At 37.6% G+C, this 21,975-nt stretch overlaps 1 protein-coding gene across 1 annotated transcript in view; it reads right to left on the bottom strand.

The window, feature by feature from the left end:
- Window positions 1–523: 523 nt before the first annotated feature.
- The window catches only part of CUNHXorf58 (chromosome unknown CXorf58 homolog), a 26,279-nt gene continuing 4,827 nt past the window's right edge, over window positions 524–21,975 (bottom strand). The window contains exons 4-7 of the mRNA XM_007463964.1: window positions 19,554–19,648; window positions 19,029–19,140; window positions 8,700–8,831; window positions 524–735 (exon numbers count right to left, since the gene is read on the bottom strand). Coding sequence (XP_007464026.1) covers window positions 568–735; window positions 8,700–8,831; window positions 19,029–19,140; window positions 19,554–19,648 — 507 coding nt within the window. The 3' untranslated portion in view covers window positions 524–567. The remainder of the gene's footprint in view (window positions 736–8,699; window positions 8,832–19,028; window positions 19,141–19,553; window positions 19,649–21,975) is intronic.

Here is a 21,975-nt window from a genome sequence, read left to right as displayed (position 1 = left end):
AAGCAGATGCAACATTCTGCCCCAGGTGCTTACAATGCTCAGTAATGACTAGGTATGCTATGTCATGCCTACTGTAGCAACAAATTCATTATTATTTTTATTATAACTCAGAATAGGTCAATCACAAGCTGTTCTGTAAAAAACAACATGCTACAAAAAAAAAAAAGACACTGGAGGCTGACTCAAGAGCAGCCTTTTATTCTGTGAATTCTAATATTTATGCTAAGCATAGCCTGTTCGATATTTCTTTTAAATGAAGGAAAATCACAATTGAATAAAAGTTCCAGGGATGAAATACCATTTCTTGAACAAAACCATATACAGCTAGTTTGAGGGCATCTAGTTGATTCAGTTTAATTTATTTAGATTAAAATTCTGTTAGTAAAAAATACTTGTACCTATGGTAATACAAAAAGGGCTTTAAAATCTGTCACACATTTGGTTAAGAGAGCATACTGAGGGCTTGTTTATATTTTGTTTTCCTTTAACATATATACTCATCATTTATAGACAGACAAGCAGATTGTTGAATAACCTGGTTTTCTGTTAATTAGCTGTGCTTTAACATCATGGAGAATTATTAATATACAAGTCTTGATACCAGGCAAATAATTCCTTTTCCTCTTTTTCCAATTCGTCATCTGACATGAGCTCATTAACTTTTACAATGTCAAAGAATGGGGTGAAGACCATCGTCTCTTTTTGCTTTGTACCTGGTGTGTCCATTTTCGGTTCCTAGGTAGAATTATAAATAAAAGCGGAAAGTGTTTTATATTTGGTTTTTACTATTTTATGTTTTTTATATTTGACTGTTCACACTTAGCCTCATCTCAAAAAAATATATAGCAGATTTTTAAAAAATTACAAAGTAAAACATGAATACATGTTCATTGTAAATATTCCTGCAATGCAGTATACTGAAGCCGACTTTCCACACTACAGGTCTTAATAAGTGTAAATAGAAATGACTTCCACTTTGAGAAAAGCACCATTAGCAATGTGCTGAATCAACAGTGCCAATATACAGAAACAATAGGTTTTTTTGCCAACTCATGCTCATGTGGAGTCAAAATGGCTTGTATTTATCAGAATAGCTACTCATATTGTTTAAGAATTTTTAAAATATGCGTTACCAAGAGGAATGTAGCTTTATACTATCCAAGGTATATACCAAATGTATGTTTCATCCTTGAACATGTAGATTAGGAAAATTCCACTTAAGGAAGTAGAATTACTTACAGTTTGAATATTGTCTAAAACAATGAATTCAGTACAAGTTAAACTTACAGTTCCCACAGAAGCAACTTTTTCTTTAGCCATCTTATAAGCTTTTTTCATTTTTTCAACTTTCCTTTGAGCTTGCTCGGATCGACGACCCAGGTGTTTAACTTGACTTTGCTGTTGGTAGGGCCGATATAAAGGATGAAGACTTGATAAGGATGAAGGGCACCTAGAAAATATTTGTACAAAAATATTTGTACTACAAATTGTACAAAATAAAATTTTAAATTTAAGCAAGTTCCAAATTTTATTAAAGCATCCTCTGGTAAATATATCCTAGACCTCAGTGCTTGGAGCAATACTGCACGTAAGTTTTTAGGCCAAAGTTATCATTTCTGCTTGAGTTACATAGCATAGTTCTTTGCCACTTATGAAGGTGTATAGATGATGTTTACAACAATGATAGAGAAAATTATAAAATGTTATATCAATTTAAAATCGGTCTTCCTGGAAAATACCATGTAGTAGCCATTTGAATCTTTTTAAAAGATATACTAACACCAAAAAGTATTAAATTTCATAACGGTGGAAACAAGTTGTTTTTATCAGTGTTGGGACCAGACACTGTTGGTGCCATGCTCGTAGTCCCCTTGGGCCATAGCGCACACTGGCCTCACTTAGCCTGAGAGCTTTCTTATGAAAACAAGAGCCCTTGTGCAGGGAAAGGGCCCCAGAATTAATACCTCCCCTCCTAAGCTACCCTTAACCAGTGATTGATGGGTGTTGGTGTATAAATATCCCAACTCCCTTCCCCTCTGTGGGATAACTTGAGTTGTGTGTTCTACACTGGCCAGGACATTCCCAGGAGAGATTAAGCTCCAGTTACCCACAGTGACAACCTGCTTGCTAACATACACTGTTCTGGCTGCCTGCTCTTCCCTGTTTCACTTCTCTACCCCTCTCATCAGTGGTTCCTGGGATCACCTCCCAAATAAACTACTCATACTCAAATACTTACCTCAGGGTTTGCTTCTGGGAGATCCCAAACTTTGAACTGCCTTCAAAGGAGCCTTTAAGAAAGTACTTTTCCCTCTTCAGTTGATTTAGAATTTGGCTACTTATTTGGTTCTTTAAGTGACTCATTCTAGGATAATCAGTAGCATGAGTCTAAATAGCAGGGAGCCTACAGTTATATATGATGACAGAGAAAATTACATCATTTATTTGACCTTGGTGGTAACAGAGTTAAGTTCCATATTCAGTGCTTAGACGGATGAGTTAGAGAAAACCTATTTCATGATGACAGACTGCACCCTACACTAGGCCATCTGTCTGGCAAATGTATAGCCTTGATCATAAAATAAATGGGCTAAATTATGTTATTGGGTCAGCACCCACTCATCTCTACTCCTGAAAAAAAAAACAACCAGTGTGTTTGCCTGACAGTGGGTCACCAGTGTCTTTTCATGTACTAAAGGAGTATTTTTCATTTCAAATATAACTGTGTGAAGATAGACTACCAACAGGTCCTCTTCAGTCTTATTAGCTCTTTCTTTTTCTTAAGAAAAAACCCTTAATTTGTAAATAAGATGGGCTAGGTGAGACTTGGTAATGGAGAGAAAAAAGGAAGATAACTGGTGCAGTCATAGTCTGTCCATGTTGTTTCAAATCATAATACAGTCTATTTTGCTACAACATGTTCTTTTATAATGTGAAATGGCGCACATGTTATTGGTAAAGAAGGGAGTAATGTCACTGTAATTTATATGCAATTTATCCTCTGCAAAGGGAGCCAGAATATCAAGACTAGAATTATAACCTTCAGCAGAAAAGGAAAAAGTTCTCCTCTGTGCAGCATGGGCAAAGGGAGCACTTTTGGCTGCATTCATGAAAACAAGAATGAGCACCGGCACCTAGGGCTCTCTCCCCAGAGAGGCACTCCCCCGCACACACACACGATCCACCCTTACTGCACTCTTCCCTACTCCCTGCCTTGAGCAGTTCATGGTTCCTGGCAGGTCACACTGCCTCTCATGTCCACTTAAAAGGCCACCACATTGGCCCAGGGCTCCACTTCCATCTGCACTGTCTCAGTGACCACTACCTGCTCTAATGAAAGAGCCGCCAGCATTTTCACTCTATTGTACATTTTTTATATTTGCTGTGGCGGCCTGTCTGGTGGTACAAGGTACCTTCCCAGGTACCAATTGTCCTTTTTGTTAGTGCTCTGTTTGCAAAGTTGCATAAGTCTTGAGCAATCTGCCCCAACCCCTTTTTCCCCATATGCTCTGTTATTATTTTTCGTGAGCTATTTGGCAGAATGTGAACATTTCCAGAAATGGCCCTAGTATTGTAACCCCAGTGAAGGATCACTTTTTACCTAACTTGAGAAACAATCAGTAGCTGGTGCTGACGCATCTCTTCTGTTTTTGGTCTTTGTAATAGATACTTCATTTCTTTTTTTAGACGGTTTGAGATTATTCCAGACTCTGCATAATCAACTATGTCATACATTATCATTGTCCTAGGAATGTTTTCGAGATTTAATCTTCGCCAGTAGTTATTTCTGCCACCAGAAGATGCAGGGATCTCATCCAGAACACTGGAATACTATATGGAAAAAACAACTAAGTATGATTGGCTGTGGTGTTCTCGAATGTTTTTAGTCACATTTCCCAAGGATCCACTCAAATGTTACTTCATGCAAAAGCATTCCTTGATCCCGTCTCTGAACTGTATTGGTATCTCTCTTCTATGACTCTTATTACTGACTACTTGATGTTCTAGCTGTCTTTGTATGTTTTAGCTCCCCTACTGTGACAAGGCAGGATCCTTGTCACACAGTATCATGCACATAGTACCACGCTCATTAAATATTTATTTAATGTATAAACACTAAATCTTTAAGGCAAATATAACTCAGATAAAACTCAGGATGGGCCTGAAAATTGAAAATAGCTATGTGATCTACATACCTGGCAATACTTGTTCATGACATGCTTGCATTGAAAGGACATTTGCACAAACCTTTTTAGAAATAATTAGTTCACCTCTGGGTGCTAAGTGGCAAATTTCACTATTTTCATTTGGAGTATTTGTAGAAATCTCACTTTTTTTTTTTTTTTTTGCTTTTATTTGCCACTCACTTTTCCCTGCTTAAGTTATAGCTCACTTTTTGTTATATATTTAAATTTCAAAAGTGATCTCTGGGTTTAGAAAAAACCTTATTCAGTACGCAAGCCTCTCATTGCTGTGGCCTCTCCCGCTGCGGAGCACAGGCTCCGGATGCGCAGGCTCAGCGGCCATGGCTCACGGGCCCAGCCGCTCCGTGGCATGTGGGATCCTCCCGGACCAGGGCACAAACCCGTGTCCCCTGCGTCGGCAGGTGGACTCTCAACCACTGCATCACCAGAGAAGCCCTCTTTTTGTTTTTAATTTAAAATATCAAATTAGGAATTTAAAAATATAAATATATATAATTAATTCAACCTTATAAATGTTCATTTAAGAGATAGGAATAGGGCAGGAGGATCTACAATCCTGGCATTTAGGGTATAACACACGTACACTCTCTCTCTCTCCCTCTTGTGCTCTCGCACTCACACACATACAGGCAGTGCTCCCTCTGTATCATTTAGGCATGCACGAATTTCAATCAATCACCACCATTTAGTCAAATAAGCTCAGTCCTTCAATAACACAGTTCAAATTTCAGTTACCACAGTAAAACTGAGTTAAATGCATAAAGTATAAACTCTGCTGCTAGCTCTTCAGTCCATAGATTACTACATAAATAACAGATGTGCATGGTGATAAATGACAAATCACGTCAGTTCTTTCGAAGTGTGTCAGTGATTGGTCACTGTAGATCTGCTTTTTAGTTCACTCACAGACAGCAAAGTGTGTAATTGTGTTACCTCTTTGTCTCGCAGTGATAAACCCATATGACATTTTACAAATGAAGATAATCAAAAGAGGGAAAGGTCAGGGCTTCCCTGGTGGTGCCGTGGTTGAGAGTCCGCCTGCCCCGGTCCGGGAAGATCCCACATGCCGCGGAGCGGCTGGGCCCGTGAGCCATGGCCGCTGAGCCTGTGTGTCCGGAGCCTGTGTTCCGCAACGAGAGAGGCCACAACAGTGAGAGGCCCGCGTACCGCAAAAAAAAAAAAAAAAAAAGAGGGAAAGGTCAAAGAAAGAAAGAAAAAGTGGTAAAGCTGGAAGTGAAATTCAAATCAAATGTAAATAGAGTTCTAGAAGAAATAGGTGACCATGGGGATGCTGACAGTGCCATCATTCAAGACACTGCAGTGAGGCTGCTAGAGGAATTTGGTGAAGGTGAACTTATCAACATAAAAGGGGAAAATGGCACTGCTGAAAAGGGTAAAGTTTTCTCAGAGGAAGTAATGTTGGCAAAAAAGAAACTTCATATTAAAGGAGCTCTGAAACATTTCATAACATTTAAAGTACAAAGGATAGGGAATTCCTTGGTGGTCCGATGGTTATGACTTGGTGCCCTTACTCCCAGGGCCCTGGGTTTGATCCCTGGTGAGGGAACTAAGATCCTGCAAGCTGCGTGGTGCGGCCAATAAAAGTACAGAGGATAAAATGTTGGTGGGTGATCCAAACTTAGAAAGGAGTATGACAATTTGCCAGGGCATAGAGAAGATGCTCACTCCTTATTGTAAATTATATGAGAACAAGAAGGTAAGCACTGTTTAAACTACTCTGGATAAAACGATTTTTTTACAGATTTATTGAGATTCACATCTCATATAATTCACCTATTTAAAGTATATAATTCAATAGTTTCTAGTATACTCATAGTTGATAAGCTTTTTACAAAGAAATAAAACATTTTAAATTCTGAATGTTTCTAATGTTTTAAATTATAGTGTACTAAATAAATGTTTTGCTTTTTTCCATTTTCCTATATATTTATAACAGAGAGTAAGAGAGTTTTTAATATTTTGATAAGATTTTTTAAAGGCACGGAACAATCACGATTTTTCCCATTGATGATTAAGTTTGCTCTGCATGGTTTCAGCTTGCATGGTTTCAGCTTTTATGGCCCTGCACTACCATGCAAAGCGAGGACTGCCTGTATATTTTATTTCCCGATAGTGGAATGGTAAAATGGTAAACATCTCAGAACTGTCAATGATCTGCTCTGCACCTATTAGCTAGCTATACGACCTTGAGTAAGTTTTTAAAAATCTCATTAAGCTCCATTTTCCTCATCTCTTAAAGGGTCACATAATTTACAAACTTGAAGATTAAAGGAGATAATATGCATTTAAAGAGCTAAAAACAATGCTGTGTCCATAAAGGGCTCAATAAATGTCAGCGATCAACAGATCTCTCTCTTCCAATATGTCTATCTGGGAACTTCTTTCTATGACACCAATCCTTGGCATAGGGACAATCTGGAAGTATGCCACCCATGTCCTTAGCAAAGATAGCTGACATCCCCAAGCTCTACTTATTTCCTGGTTCAGTCCCCAAATCTTCTAGGTTAAGGCTCTAAAAGAAAGATAACACAATTGGGAGTCTCTAAAGCACCGCATTAATTTCATGTTTCACATGCAAGCAACTGGGTGAACAGTTAAGGCCATATATTATTATTATTATTATTATTATTATTATGAGCTAGAATTTTGGGATCCCTTGTTTCTTTAGAACTTATAAAACAGGGGTAATAATAGTACCTGCTTCTTAGGGTTGTTATGAGAATAAAAGGAGTTATTACACCAGCATTTGCTATTATTACTATTCAGGTATCTAGTTTAAGTTCCCTGATTCAGCACTGCTGTCCGACCAGTTATGCAAACCAGAAACCTAGAAGCCATGTTGGACACTTTCCTTTAGCTTACCTCTCTGTCCCCAAGGCCCACTGCTTTTATTCTATAGTTATCTCTTGCATCTCCAGCCTCACAGCCCTAAACCAAGATACCACCATCTCCCCTAAAATATTGCAGGAAACTCCAAACTAGAAGGAGGCTCTTCCTGTCTTCTAATCCTTTATCTATAATACATTGCAGCCAGATGGGTCTCTTCACATACTAGATTAGGTCATCGCATTTCCCGAAACACAGCAACAGCTTCTCATTGCACACACAATCAAGGAAAAAAATAAACACCTTACTATGGTCAAAAGCCCTGCATCATGATCTCTTACCAGCCTCTAGCCTGACTGCATACCACACCTTCAGTGCTCTCCCTTCTCCAGGCCCACAAACCTGCCTTCATGCCCTGCAGTTTGTCCTGCCACAGAGCCTTTGCCTGGGGTGCACCACCCGTTCAGCCGCAGACCGAGGCTGTGACACATTGTTGATTGCCTGCCTATCGCCCATTTCCCTCTTCTCCCTTACTTATGGAGCCCTGATTTTTTTTTTTCACATATGGAACAGACATATGCTCTGGGAAGGAAGGCCCCAGCACATGAACCATGATAGTTCTAAGTCAATCATGGGAAACGATCCCATTTCCCTTTACAGTGATTGGTGATTAGTGGGAGCATGTGATCCAGTTCTGACCAATGGGACCTGAGAGGAAGTCTGTTGGGGGCTTCTGGGAAAGATTTTTCTTCTTGAGATTTAGAGAAAAAGATGCTGAGTCCTCTTCTTCCTGCCTTTGAATGTAGTTGAGAATGTGATAGTCATCTTGTTACTATGTGAAGGAAGCTGAGAGGACTGTAGCAAAGCTGACCAACAACCCTGACGTCCTTGAGCTGCGACACTAGCTATCCCAGGACGCAGCTGTCCAGGGACTCCCTAACACGGGACAATGCCCTTTATTGTTTAAGCCTCTTGTGGTTGGGGATATTCTGTTCCTTGTAGCAGAAAGCATCGAAACAATAATAGACCCCTTCCTTACTAGGTCAAATCCCCGTCATGTACTCTTTTTAGCACTATGTATTTATTTTTTATTTTTTTATTGAGATAAAATTCACATAATATAAAATTTACCATTTAAAGTATAAAATTCAGTGTTTTGGTTTTTTTTTTTAGTAAATTCACAATATCTATCACTACTAATTCCAAAACGTTTCCATCACCCCCGAAAAACACCCTACATTCCTTACCTATCACTCCCCAGACACAAAAGGCCACATATTATATGATTCCATTAATAGGAAACATCCAGAACAGGCAAATTCAGAGAGACAGAAAGCAGATTAGTGGCTGATAAGGGCTGGAGTGACAGAGGAATGGGGAGTGACTGCTTAATGGATGTGAGGTTTCCTTCGGGGTGACAAAAAGGTTCTTAAACTAGATGGTAGTGATGTTTGCACAACACTGTGAAGGTACTTAATGCCACTGAACTGTACACTTTAAAATGGTACATTTTATACTGTGTGTATTTCACCACAGTAAACTGATACATGATTCTTTCTTCCTGGAGGATAGGGTCACGAGGCTTATTTTGTTGTTTGTTTTCAATATTTAAATTGCAATATCTAAATCCAAATCTAAATTCCTTACTTGCATGTAATCTTTCAGGGTGACAATATCTATTTCATCAGTTATTTTGAACTTCTGGAAAAGACGTTCATCTTCCATAATTTGATGATAAAATTTCTTTTTCCCCATTATTTTACAAGCATCAACCACAGCCTATAAAGAGGAAAAAAATACTTTAAAAATAGTAGTATAATAGCAATAACTATCAGCACACACTTTACATATTTTTTGAGACAAATGCATCAAATATTGTTCCTTTCTTCTAGTAGCTTGCTATTCAATAAAAAGACTGTATTTACAAAGAAAAGATTATATAGATTTTTAAACCCCTTAAAATTTGTTTCCATAACCATATCTAAATAGTTTTAAAATGTAGCTAGAGGAGTAGCGGAGTCCACAGTCCTCAGAGGACATTATTTTCCTTTAAAAAACAAAACAAACCGCTAACGTATTCATGCTGTCAATGCAGAGAAAGCTTATCTGGTTATTAAACAGGTTGCCCTAGGAACCGCAATGAAAGGTACTGGGGCCAGCTCTCTTTTATGTGGCTGTTAATATCTCGCCCTCAAATGGAAACATGTACGTTTCAGAGGGCTGAGACCTCCCTCTCCTTTAGGCTTTTCTCAGTAGCAAAAGAGTAGCAAACAAAGGTTTTTTTTTCCTCTCACAAATGTCAACATTTTCTACTTAAGGAAAGCACCTGAGAGGACAGAGACAGAAGAATCACAGAAAACATGGAGGCTCGAATCCAGTCTGGCTGTATTTGCACCATACCCTTCCACGTATACCTATCCTTGTGCTAAGAGCTATGTACATAGACTGTGAATAGAGAATTAAGTGCTTCCCAACGCTCCTTCCCACCCGCCGTAAGTATGTGCTGACTATTCTAATACATATTTATATTACATATCTGTGCTTCTGGCCACAAAGGTTATGCTTATGTGAAGGGATACTGGCGTAGATGAAAATTCAAGCATCATTTGATTCCAGATCAGTTTCTTTTTTCCTTTGTATCTCAGAATGTGATACTGTGAAAGTATGGGAACTCTGTGTTTTAATGCTGATATAAGACTATAGAATAGTGGTTGAGACAGGACTAAAACTCGAAATCTCTGTTTTTACTTAACACGCAAAATAATAGCAAGCCTTAATGTACTTCTTATTCCAATTCTCACTTTTCTTATCCAGAATATTTCCTATTTATTTCTTTATTTAGATTCCAAAGCTTAGAACACAGACACATAGGGAAAGTGAAAGAAAATATTGAAATGGTTGTAGTTTGATTCCTAATGCACTAAATCGAAGGGACAGAAACAGTTTACTAAAAATGTGATGAAACCTTCCTTTAGGCAGATCATTTTGGCTTTCCGTTTCATTAGTTTCTTTAAACACTATGCATCTAAAGAAAAGGCAGTATTGGCACATATCTCCATTATGCTTTCTTGCAATTTATTTCCTGTGAGTTCTAATTAACCATCCCCACAGTGACACTAAAGGTAAAAGCAAATAGTTGTATGCAGAACAGGTCTGAAAACTCTATAATTTCTGCCTTGAGAATTTCTTTAGATATAACTATATTTTACTAGCTCAAGTTACTTAGAAAAGGTATTTCTTGTCAGTTCCTACTCTACTCCACTCAGCCACCACCACCAATCTCTCCAAGCCCCAGTTTCCTTATTCATACAGTGCCTCAGCTGTGTGGCTCAGATTTGTCAAGCCCATCTCAGTCTCTCAGCCAAAAAAACCCCATGCCTGGCAGCACAGGGCAAGGCTTGCTGCCCACTTGTGACAAGGGTTTGGAAAAAGTTTGCCCTCCAGTGGTCAAGATGTTCTTTCTCAGACATTGGCCATGTATGGCCAGATTCAGGAAAGTCCTCTGGATAGGAAGGGATGGGAATAAAGAGCCCAGCCCCAAAAGAAATGGAAGGGTGAAAACTAGGCAACGATTCCAGGTGAGCAGACTAGGATTCAAGAGGAAGGTTCCATTCTTGGTGGGCGACTCAAAGGGTCAGAGGCGGGCATCTCTAAATTTGACTCCTCCCCTGATAGCCATCATCACTCCCCCACAGCTCTGCGGCTACCTGCTGGGCAAGATCTACAGTTAGGCTTGTCAAGCGGATATATGGAGAAGTGAAGACTCAGTTCTGGCCCGGACGAGCCTCTCCAAGTTCCAGCTTCCACACAGGCAAAATGGGAGTGACATGTACCTCATCAGAGTTATCAGGGGGCCATATAAGAGAATGTATTTACCAGGGTTCCTGACACAGAAGTAGTTAAGAGCATGGGCTCTGGAGTCAGGCTCACTGGGTCTTCATGTCAGTTCCTTCACTTTGTAGTTGTGAGACCTTAGGCAAGTTACTTAGTCTTTTTAAAATGAAGACAATAACAGAATCTACATTCTAGAGTTTATGAGAATTAAATGATAATGCACATTAAATGTTTAACATCATACTTGATAGTGCTCAATAAGGGCCGCTATTATTAATAATGTTTTTCCTTTTTACATAAATGCCCAATCCTCAAAAAGAACAGGGATCTTCAATTTAAAATAACAATTACTGGATGTTCATGTTTAAGAATTGTCAATTACCCAGAGGTGTCCAGGTCATGGGGGAGGGCACCTTTAGGACAGTGCTTGTCAGACTATATTGTGCCTAGGATCATCTGGGGGTCTGGTTAAAATGCATAGGCTAATTTAGTGGGTGTAAGGTGGGGCCTGACAGCCTGCATTTCTAATAAGCTCCAGGGGATGCCATTGCTGCAGGTCTGCAGACCACACTTTGTTTATTTCATTTTTTATTTATTTAAAAAAATTTTGTTTTAAATTTTTGTCTTATTTTTCTCTTTGCAGACCACACTTTGAGTAGCAAGGCTTTAGGATATTCTAAATATAGTTGGTGGACTACGATAGTGACAACCCTCTTTAAATAAGCATAGCTTTGAAAATAGATCCTCAAAGTACGTAACTGAATTGAGATCTCTTTTTTATACACATGGCTAGCCAATTGTTCTAGCACCATTTAAACTGCCTTCACACCTTTGATGAAAAGCAACTGATCATATATATGTGGGTATATTTCTGAACTGTCTGTTCTATTTCATTGATCTACATGTTTGCCTTTTTGCCATCACTACACCGTTGGGATTACTATAGCGGTTTTTTTCCTTTATATTTCCACTCAACTTTTATGTATATTTTTTCTTATTAGTCATCAATTTTATACACATTAGTGTATCCATGTCAATCCCAATCTCCCAGTTCATCCCACCACCCCCACCCCCAGCCGCTTTCCCCCCTTGGTGTCCATACGTTTTTTCTCTACTTCTGTGTCTCAATTTCTGCTCTGCAAACCGGTTCATCTGTACCATTCTCTAGGTTCCACACATATGCATTAATATACAATATTTGTTTTTCTCTTTCTGACTTATCTCACTCTGTATGACAGTCTCTAGATACATCCACGTCTCTACAAATGACGCAATTTCATTCCTTTTTATGGCTGAGTAATATTCCATTGTATATATGTACCACATCTTGATCCATTCGTCTGTCGATGGGCACTTAGGTTGCTTCCATGACCTGATTATTGTAAATAGTGCTGCAATGACATTGGGGTGCATGTGTCTTTTTGAATTATGGTTTTCTCTGGGTATATGCCCAGTAGTGGGATTGTTGGGTCATATGGTAATTCTATTTTTAGTTTTTTAAGGAACCTCCATACTGTTCTCCATAGTGGCTGTATCAATGTACATTCCCACTAACAGTGCAAGAGGGTTCCCTTTTCTCCACACCCTCTCCAGCATTTATTGTTTGTAGATTTTCTGATGATGCCCATTCTAACTGGTGTGAGGTGATACCTCATTGTAGTTTTGATTTGCATTTCTCTAATAATTAGTGATGCTGAGAAGCTTTTCATGTGCTTCTTGGCCATCGGTATGTCTTCTTTGGAGAAATGTCTGTTTAGATCTTCTGCCCATTTTTGGATTGGGTTGTTTATTTTTATAAGACTGAGCTGCATGAGCTGTTTATATATTTTGGAGATTAATCCTTTGTCGGTTGATTCGTTTGCAAATATTTTCTCCCATTCTGAGGATTGTCTTTTCATCTTGTTTATGGTTTCCTTTGCTGTGCAAAAACTTTTAAGTTTCATTAGGTCCCATTTGTTTATTTTTGTTTTTATTTCCATTACTGTAGGAGGTGGATCAAAAAATATCTTGCTGTGATTTATGTCAAAGAGTGTTCTTCCTATGTTTTCCTCTAAGAGTTTTATAGTGCCCGGTCTTACATTTAGGTCTCTAATCCATTTTGACTTTAGTGTATGGTATTAGGGAGTGTTCTAACTTCATTCTTTTACATGTAGCTGTCCAGTTTTCCCAGCACCACTTATTGAAGAGGCTGCCTTTTCTCCATTGTATATTCTTGCCTCCTTTATCAAAGATAATGTGACCATATGTGCATGGGTTTATCTCTGGGCTTTCTATCCTGTTCCATTGATCTATATTTCTGTTTCTGTGCCAGTACAATATTGTCTTGATTACTGTAGCTTTGTAGTATACTCTGAAGTCAGGGAGTCTGATTCATCCAGCTCCATTTTTTTCCCTCAAGACTGCTTTGGCTATTCGGGGTCTTTTGTGTCTCCATACAAATTTTAAGATTCTTTGATCTAGTTCTGCAAAAAATGCCATTGGTAATTTGATAGGGATTGCATTGAATCTGTAGGTTGCTTTGGGTAGTTTAGCCATTTTCACAATATTGATTCTTCCAATCCAAGAACGTGGTATATATTTCTCCATCTGTTGGTATCATCTTTAATTTCTTTCATCAGTGTCTTATAGTTTTCGGCATACAGGTCTTTTGTCTCTCTAGGTAGGTTTATTCCTAGGTATTTTATTCTTTTTGTTGCAATGGTAAATGGGAGTGTTTTCTTGGTTTCACTTTCAGATTTTTCATCATAAGTGTATAGGAATGCAAGGGATTTCTGTGCATTAATTTTGTATCCTGCAACTTTACCAAATTCATTGATTAGCTCTAGTAGTTTTCTGGTGGCGTCTTTAGCATACTCTATGTACAGTATCATGTCATTTGCAAACAGTGACAGTTTTGCTTCTTCTCTTCCAATTTGTATTCCATTTATTTCTTTTTCTTCTCTGATTGCCATGCCCAGGACTTCCAAAACTATGTTGAATAATAGTGGTGAGAGTGGACGTCCTTGTCTTGTTCCTCATCTTAGAGGAAATGCCTTCAGTTTTTCACCACTGAGAATGATGTTTGCTGTGGGTTTGTCGTATATGGCCTTTATTATGTTGAGGTAGGTTCATTCTATGTCAACTTTCTGGAGAGTTTTTGTCATAAATGGGTGTTGAATTTTGTCAAAATCTTTCTCTGCCTCTGTTGAGATGATCATATGGTTTTTCTCCTTCAATTTGTTAATATGGTTTATCACATTGATTGATTTGCATATATTGAAGAATCCTTGCATCCCTGGGATAATTCCCACTTGATAATGGTGTATGATCCTTTTAATGTGTTGTTGGATTCTGTTTGCTAGTATTTTGTTGAGAATATTTGCATCTATATTCATCAGTGATATTGGTCTGTAATTTTCCTTTTTGTAGTATCTTTGTTTGGTTTTGGTATCAGGGTGATGGTGGCCTCATAGAACGAGTTAGGGAGTGTTCCTTCCTCTGCAATTTTTTGGAAGAGTTTGAGAAGGATGGGTGTTACCTCTTCTCTAAATGTTTGATAGAATTCACCTGTGAAGCCAACTGGTCCTGGACTTTTGTTTGTTGGAAGATTTTTAATCACAGTTTCAATCTCATTACTTGTGATTGGTCTGTTCATATTTTCTATTCCTTCCTGGTTCAGTCTTGGAAGGTTATACCTTTCTAAGAATTTGTCCATTTCTTCCAGGTTGTCCATTTTATTGGCATAGAGTTGCTTGTAGTAGTCTCTTAGGATGCTTTGTATTTCTGCGGTGTCTGTTGTAACTTCTCCTTTTTCATTTCTAATTTTATTGATTTGAGTCCTCTCCCTCTTTTTCTTGATGAGTCTGGCTAAAGGTTTATCAATTTTGTTTATCTTTTCAAAGAACCAGCTTTTAGTTGTATTGATCTTTGCTATTGTTTTCTTTGTTTCTATTTCATTTATTTCTGCTCTGATCTTTATGTTTTCTTTCCTTCTGCTAACTTTGCGTTTTGTTTGTTCTTCTTTCTCTAGTTCCTTTAGGTGTAAGGTTAGATTGCTTATTTGAGATTTTTCTTGTTTCGTGAGGCAGGCTTGTATAGCTATAAACTTCCTTCTTAGAACTGCGTTTGCTGCATCCCATAGGTTTTGGATCATTGTGTTTTCATTGTCATTTGTCTCTAGGTATTTTTTGATTTCCTCTTTGATTTCCTCAGTGATCTCTTGGTTATTTAGTAACATATTATTTAGCCTCCATGTGTTTGTGTGTTCTACGTTTTTTTCCCTGTAATTGATTTCTAATCTCATAGCGTTTTGGTCAGAAAAGATGCTTGATATGATTTCAATTTTCTTAAATTTACTGAGGCTTGATTTGTGACCCAAGATGTGATCTATCCTGGGGAATGTTCCATGCACACTTGAGAAGAAAGTGTAATCTGCTGTTTTTGGATGCAATGTCCTATAAATATCAATTAAATCTATCTGGTCTATCGTGTCATTTAAAGCTGTGTTTCCTTATTAATTTTCATTTTGGATGATCTGTCCATTGGTGCAAGTGAGGTGTTAAAGCCCCCTAGTGTTATTGTGTTACTGTCGATTTCCTGTTTCATAGCTGTTAGCAGTTGCCTTATGTATCGAGGTGTTCCTATGTTGGGTGCATATATATTTATAATTGTTATATCTTCTTCTTGGATTGATCCCTTGATCATTACGTAGTGTCCCTCCTTATCTCTTGTAGCAATCTTTATTTTAAAGTCTATTTTACCTGATAGGAGTATTGCTACCCCAGCTTTCTTTCGATTTCCATTTGCGTGGAATATCTTTTTCCAACCCCTCACTTTCAGTCTGTATGTGTCCCTAGGTCTGACGTGGGTCTCTTGTAGACAGCATATATATGGGTCTTGTTTTTGTATCCATTCAGCAAGCCTGTGTCTTTTGGTTGGAGTATTTAATCCATTCACCTTTAAGGTAATTATTTATATGTATGTTCCTATGACCATTTTCTTAATTGTTATGGGTTTGTTTTTGTAGGTCCTTTTCCTCTCTTGTGTTTCCCACTTAGAGAAGTTCCTTTAGCATTTGTTGTAGAGCTGGTTTGGTGGGGCTGAATTCTATTAGCTTTTGCTTGTCTGTAAAGCTTTTGATTTCTCCATCGAATCTGAATGAGATCCTTGCCAGGTAGAGTAATCTTTGTTGTAGGTTCTTCCCTTTCATCACTTTAAGTATATCATGCCACTCCCTTCTGGCTTGTAGCGTTTCTGCTGAGAAATCAGCTGTTAACCTTATGGGAGTTCCATTGTATGTTATTTGTCGTTTTTCCCTCGCTGCTTTCAATAATTTTTCTTTGTCTTTAATTTTTGCCAATTTGATTACTACATGTCTTGGTGTGTTTCTCCTTGTGTTTATCCTGTATGGGACTCTGTGCTTCCTGGACTTGGGTGGCTATTTCTTTTCCCATGTTAGGGAAGTTTTCAACTATAATCTCTTCAGATATTTTCTCGGGTCCTTTCTCTCTCTCTTCTCCTTCTGGGACCCCTATAATGCGAATGTTGTTGTGTTTAATGTTGTCCCAGAGGTCTCTTAGACTGTCTTCATTTCTTTTCATTCTTTTTTCTTTATTCTGTTCTGCAGCAGTGAATTCCACCATTCTGTCTTCCAGGTCACTTATCCATTCTTCTGCCTCAGTTATTCTGCTATTGATTCCTTTTAGTGTAGTTTTCATTTCATTTATTGTATTGTTCATCTCTGGTTGTTTGTTCTTTAATTCTTCTATATCTTTGTTAAACGTTTCTTGCATCTTCTCGATCTTTACCTCCATTCTTTTTCGTAGGTCCTGGATCAACTTCACTATCATTATTCTGAATTCTTTTTTTGGAAGATTTCCTATCTCCATTTCATTTAGTTGTTTTTCTGAGGTTTTATCTTGTTCCTTCATCTGGTGCATAGCCCTCTGCCTTTTCATCTTGTCTATCTTTCTGTGAATGTGGTTTTTTTTCCACAGGCTGCAGGATTGTAGCTCTTCTTGCTTCTGCTGTCTGCCCTCTACTATAGCATTTTAAGTCTTGGAATCAGGTAGTGTAAATAGTCTAATTTCGTTCTTCTTCTCCAAAGTTATTCAGGCTATTCTACATTGTTTCACTTGTTTTTGCGTGCGTGTGTGTGTGTGTGTGTGTGTGTGTGTGTGTGTTTGTAAATACATGAGAAATGCTGTTGGAAAATGAGAAGGAAATGAAACTAGAATTGGGTATAAGAACGAGGGAAAAGATAGAACCAAAAAGAATTGGTGAAACTCCCCTCCTTCATAAATGAACTTAGATTAAACATCTGAATGGACTACAACTGACTTATTTCTTTCACATGGAGAAATAAATAAACTTAGTAAAGTTGTATCAGTTTGCTAAAGACACAGTGTCTATATTCAAAGAGCAAAAAAGTTGAGTGAACTTAAAGTGAGAAAATTTCCATTTCTACAGGCTTTCTATTAACTATGAATCCAAGAATTGCCAGAATTTGTTTTCAACCTGAACTAAAGGAAAAAGGAATCCTAACCTGTTCTCTCCAAGCTGGATATGTTCTGATCATTTGTAACCCCTTATAATGCTTAGTGAAAAACTCAAACTGAATAGTATAATCACATTTTTAAAATAAGAATGAAAAAATTTTAAATATATTTAAATAAAAATATATTTTTATGGAAAACTATGTGCAATAATATGTGTATTTTTATGGAAAAATATGAAGGATACACAATAAACTATTAACAGTGATCACCCAAGGTGAATGAAAGTTGAAGCACAAAGAAGAAAGGCATAATGGCATATTTTCCTTTTAAAAAAATCTCTGTGCTATTTCTTTTAACAGTTACTTTGTAATTAAAATAAAATTTAAGTTATTATACAGCATTTTAATGAATTATGATATATACACAGTGCTTTCCAGTCATGGCCTCTAAGGTTCTCATTTGCTCCAGCCTGGGCATAGCAGAGTCTGCCAGGAGCTGTCTTGGGAAAATTTCAGTTCCTAAAAAAGCCACATTACATAACCTCAGAAAAGCAACACTTGATGAAATTTTATAGGGACAACTATAAGCTTATTCTGTAGATAAATGTGGCATGAATTTATCTCTACTTTCCCATTTGAAGTCATTCTATATAAATGAACAAATATTAATGTTTCTGAAATACCATATTCCACATGGAACCACTAGTCCTTTTGATACATTTCTGAAACCAAGCTAAATTTTCTCTGATATTGCCTGAGAAGACATAGAAAAACAGTCTCTTTTCCTTTTCTAATATTCTTCAGAGAATATATGCTGCACATGCTGGATCTGGTCAGAAACTGCCAGGCTGTGTGGTCTTCTATCCTGAATACATGTCATTACTGATGATTTCAGGTGGGTCATACTTTTCATGTAAGATATTTCCAGAAGTCTACAAGAAAACAACCTTTGATATGTGGTTTATAAAAGGCTAAATATGAGAATGTACACATTTTTCTCGACTATAGTCATATATAAGGGTCAAAGGAATAAAACCTATGCTGTAGATCCTCACTATTAAAAATGTGGTACATGGATCAGCAGCAGTGGCAGCTGCTGGGAGCTGGGTAGAAATGCAGAATCTCAGGACCCATCCCAGATTTACTGAATCAAAAACTGCATTTTAATAAGATCCTCAGGTGAGTCCTATGCTGTAGACACAATTATGATGAATATTCACAAAAGTTAAAAGTATGAGAACTCATGTAAAAAAGGATAAACGTTTTAAAAGTTCCTTTTCAATACTCTAGCACACTTTTTCTAAACATGCTACCAGAATCAAAGAAACAATGATAAAATACCATTAAAACAAAATTGCATCAAATGTTCTGCATAATTAAAAAGCCCTGACCAACAGGCCACTGTAATTCATTATTAGCAAACCAAAATTTTCATACAAAGAAAACTGATTGGTATTTTTTAGGGCCTTATATAAGAAATTCATTCCAAATATCTTTTTAGCTAATAAACAGAGTCACTTTGAAACATGCTGCTTAAAAAAATACTACCTGCCTGCTGGGCTATTTAATGGTGAAATAACATAGTCTGTATACTTTGAATGCAATTCAGATACCGCATAGATGTTAAGAAGCTAAATTAACACAAACTCTACATCATGAAACATCACCTCACTTGACGGCTTTAATAAATTTTTTCCACTGAAATACTTGTAACCAAGGCCTTCAGTATGAAGAAAAATTTTAAACACGATGAAAGGTGGAAATGTTTCGCCACTAAATCTGAAATAAAGACCAAAATTAGTCATTTGGCATCAGGTTTGGAGCTGTTACTTCTCCTCCTTGTACTTAAGATCATTCACATATTTTTTTGCACGCAGGGTAAAAGCTATACCAGAGCATAAAGAGAACTGGTAATGAAACGGATCGCAGAGTATGAAAGAGCCACACTTTGGCATGCGTGCTCACAGTTATTCTCATATGTGTGTCAGACTGAACACATCATGAGAGATGAGAGCTACTTTCAAGGCAACATTTGGCCCAAGAGTCATGCCTCAGTTTCTTCACATAATAAATGTAAATAGGAACAACACATTTACTTTGTAATTACATATGAGGACTTAAGAAAATCAATTTCTAAGATTCCTTCACATTAACGAAGCACTGTTTGAAGTAAATCAGCATAAAAACATTACCTGAATCTAACTTTACACTTCAAGCAAGGATCTTTAACAAGCTCAGCCTCTAAAGGGCTCACTTTCTTCAAAATTTCATGTGTCACATGATGTTCCTGAAATAGATGATGGTGCTATAAATGGAATGCGGTACCCTGCCCAGGCACAATCTATTGAAAATAACAGAGGGGGCATGGCAAAGTGACAGTACACCAGAAAAAAGGAGCTGGAGGAATCAGGCTCCCTGACTTCAGGCTATATTACAAAGCTACAGTAATCAAGACAGTATGGTACTGGCACAAAAACAGAAATATAGATCAATGGAACAGGATAGAAAGCCCAGAGATAAACCCATGCACATATCGTCACCTTATCTTTGATAAAGGAGGCAAGAATATACAATGGAGAAAAGACAGCCTCTTCAATAAGTGGTGCTGGGAAAACTGGACAGCTACATGTAAAAGAATGAAATTAGAACACTCCCTAACACCACACACAAAAATAAACTCAAAATGGATTAAAGACCTAAATGTAAGGCCAGACACCATCAAACTCTTAGAGGAAAACATAGGCAGAACACTCTATGACATAAATCACAGCAAGATCTTTTTTGACCCACTTCCTAGAGAGATGGAAATAAAAACAAAAATAAACAAATGGGACCTAATGAAACTTAAAAGCTTTTGCACAGCAAAGGAAACCATAAACAAGACAAAAAGACAACCCTCAGAATGGGAGAAAATATTTGCAAATGAAGCAACTGACAAAGGATTAATCTCCAAAATTTACAAGCAGCTCATGCAGCTCAATATCAAAAAAACACACAACACAATCCAAAAATGGGCAGAAGACCTAAATAGGCATTTCTCCAAAGAAGATATACAGATTGCCAACAAACACATGAAAGAATGCTCAACATCATTAATCATTAGAGAAATGCAAATCAAAACTACAATGAGGTATCATCTCACACCGGGCAGAATGGCCATCATCAAAAAATCTACAAACAATAAATGCTGGAGAGGGTGTGGAGAAAAGGGAACTCTCTTGCACTGTTGGTGGGGTAAATTGATACAGCCACTATGGAGACCAGTATGGAGGTTCCTTCAAAAACTAAATTAGAACTACCATACGACCCAGCAATCCCACTACTCGGCATATACCCTGAGAAAACCATAATTCAAAAAGAGTCATGTACCACAATGTTCATTGCATCTCTATTTACAATAGCCAGGACATGGAAGCAACCTAAATGTCCATCGACAGATGAATGGATAAAGAAGATGTGGCACATATATACAATGGAATATTACTCAGCCATAAAAAGGAACAAAATTGAGTTATTTGTAGTGAGGTGGATGGACCTAGAGTCTGTCATACAGAGTGAAGTAAGTCAGAAAGAGAAAAACAAATACCATATGCTAACACATATATATGGAATCTAAAAAAAAAAAGAAAAAGGTCATGAAGAACCTAGGGGCAAGATGGGAATAAAGATGCAGACCTACTAGAGAATGGACTTGAGGACACGGACAGAGGGAAGGGTAAGCTGGGACAAAGTGAGAGAGTGGTAGTGTATATATGGACATATATACACTACCAAATGTAAAATAGCTAGCTAGTGGGAAGCAGTCGCATAGCACAGGGAGATCAGCTCGGTAGTTTGTGACCAGCTAGAAGGGTGGGATAGGGAGGGTGGGAGGGAGGGAGATGCAAGAGGGAAAAAAATTTTTTAAATAAATAAATTTTAAAAATAAATAAAGCAGTGTGTCTGTGGGTCAGACGGTGAAAAAGTGTACACATTTCTCAGAGTTTATCATTTTTTTCAGAGCTGCTCAAATTCACTTAATGTGACTATTACTAATTATAGATTACTGTAATCACAGGTGATTTTATTAGGATAATATTTAGTACTGTATGAAAGAAGACTTAATACTCTGCCAGCGTTGCCAGAGTTGTTTGGGGAGTGGGGAGATGTGCACCTTTTTGTTCGTTTCTTTGTTTTTATTCAAATAGGACTATATTATTCATAATGTTCTGCACTTGCTTTTTCACTAATGAGATATTTTAGCTATTTTTCTATTGCAGAATCATATGCAAGGCTGCAAGCCTTAACAGTATGAAAGCACCAACATTTATTTAACCAGTATCCTATCGATGGACATTATAGGGTTTACTTTCTTTGCTGTTACAAACAATACTGCAATGAAACTGTACATAGATTGCAGAATGGATTCCTACAAGTGAAATTGCTGGGTGGAAGGCAAAGGCACTTTTAATTCAGAGATTTTTAGTGCTAGAAGATCACTGTCTCACATCTTCAAATAAGAAATAGATTTAAAAAAATCATATTGGTTTCAGAAAAAGACACAGTAGTTACCCATGTTAAAAGTAAATCTAGGGCTTCCCTGGTGGCACAGTGGTTGAGAGTCCGCCTGCCGAT

Source organism: Lipotes vexillifer, unplaced genomic scaffold (genome assembly GCF_000442215.2).
Source record: "Lipotes vexillifer unplaced genomic scaffold, Lipotes_vexillifer_v1.1 scaffold587, whole genome shotgun sequence".
NCBI classification, from domain to species: domain Eukaryota; kingdom Metazoa; phylum Chordata; class Mammalia; order Artiodactyla; family Lipotidae; genus Lipotes; species Lipotes vexillifer.
Note: the sequence above shows the minus strand (reverse complement) of the source record. Positions and strands in the feature narration are given on the sequence as shown.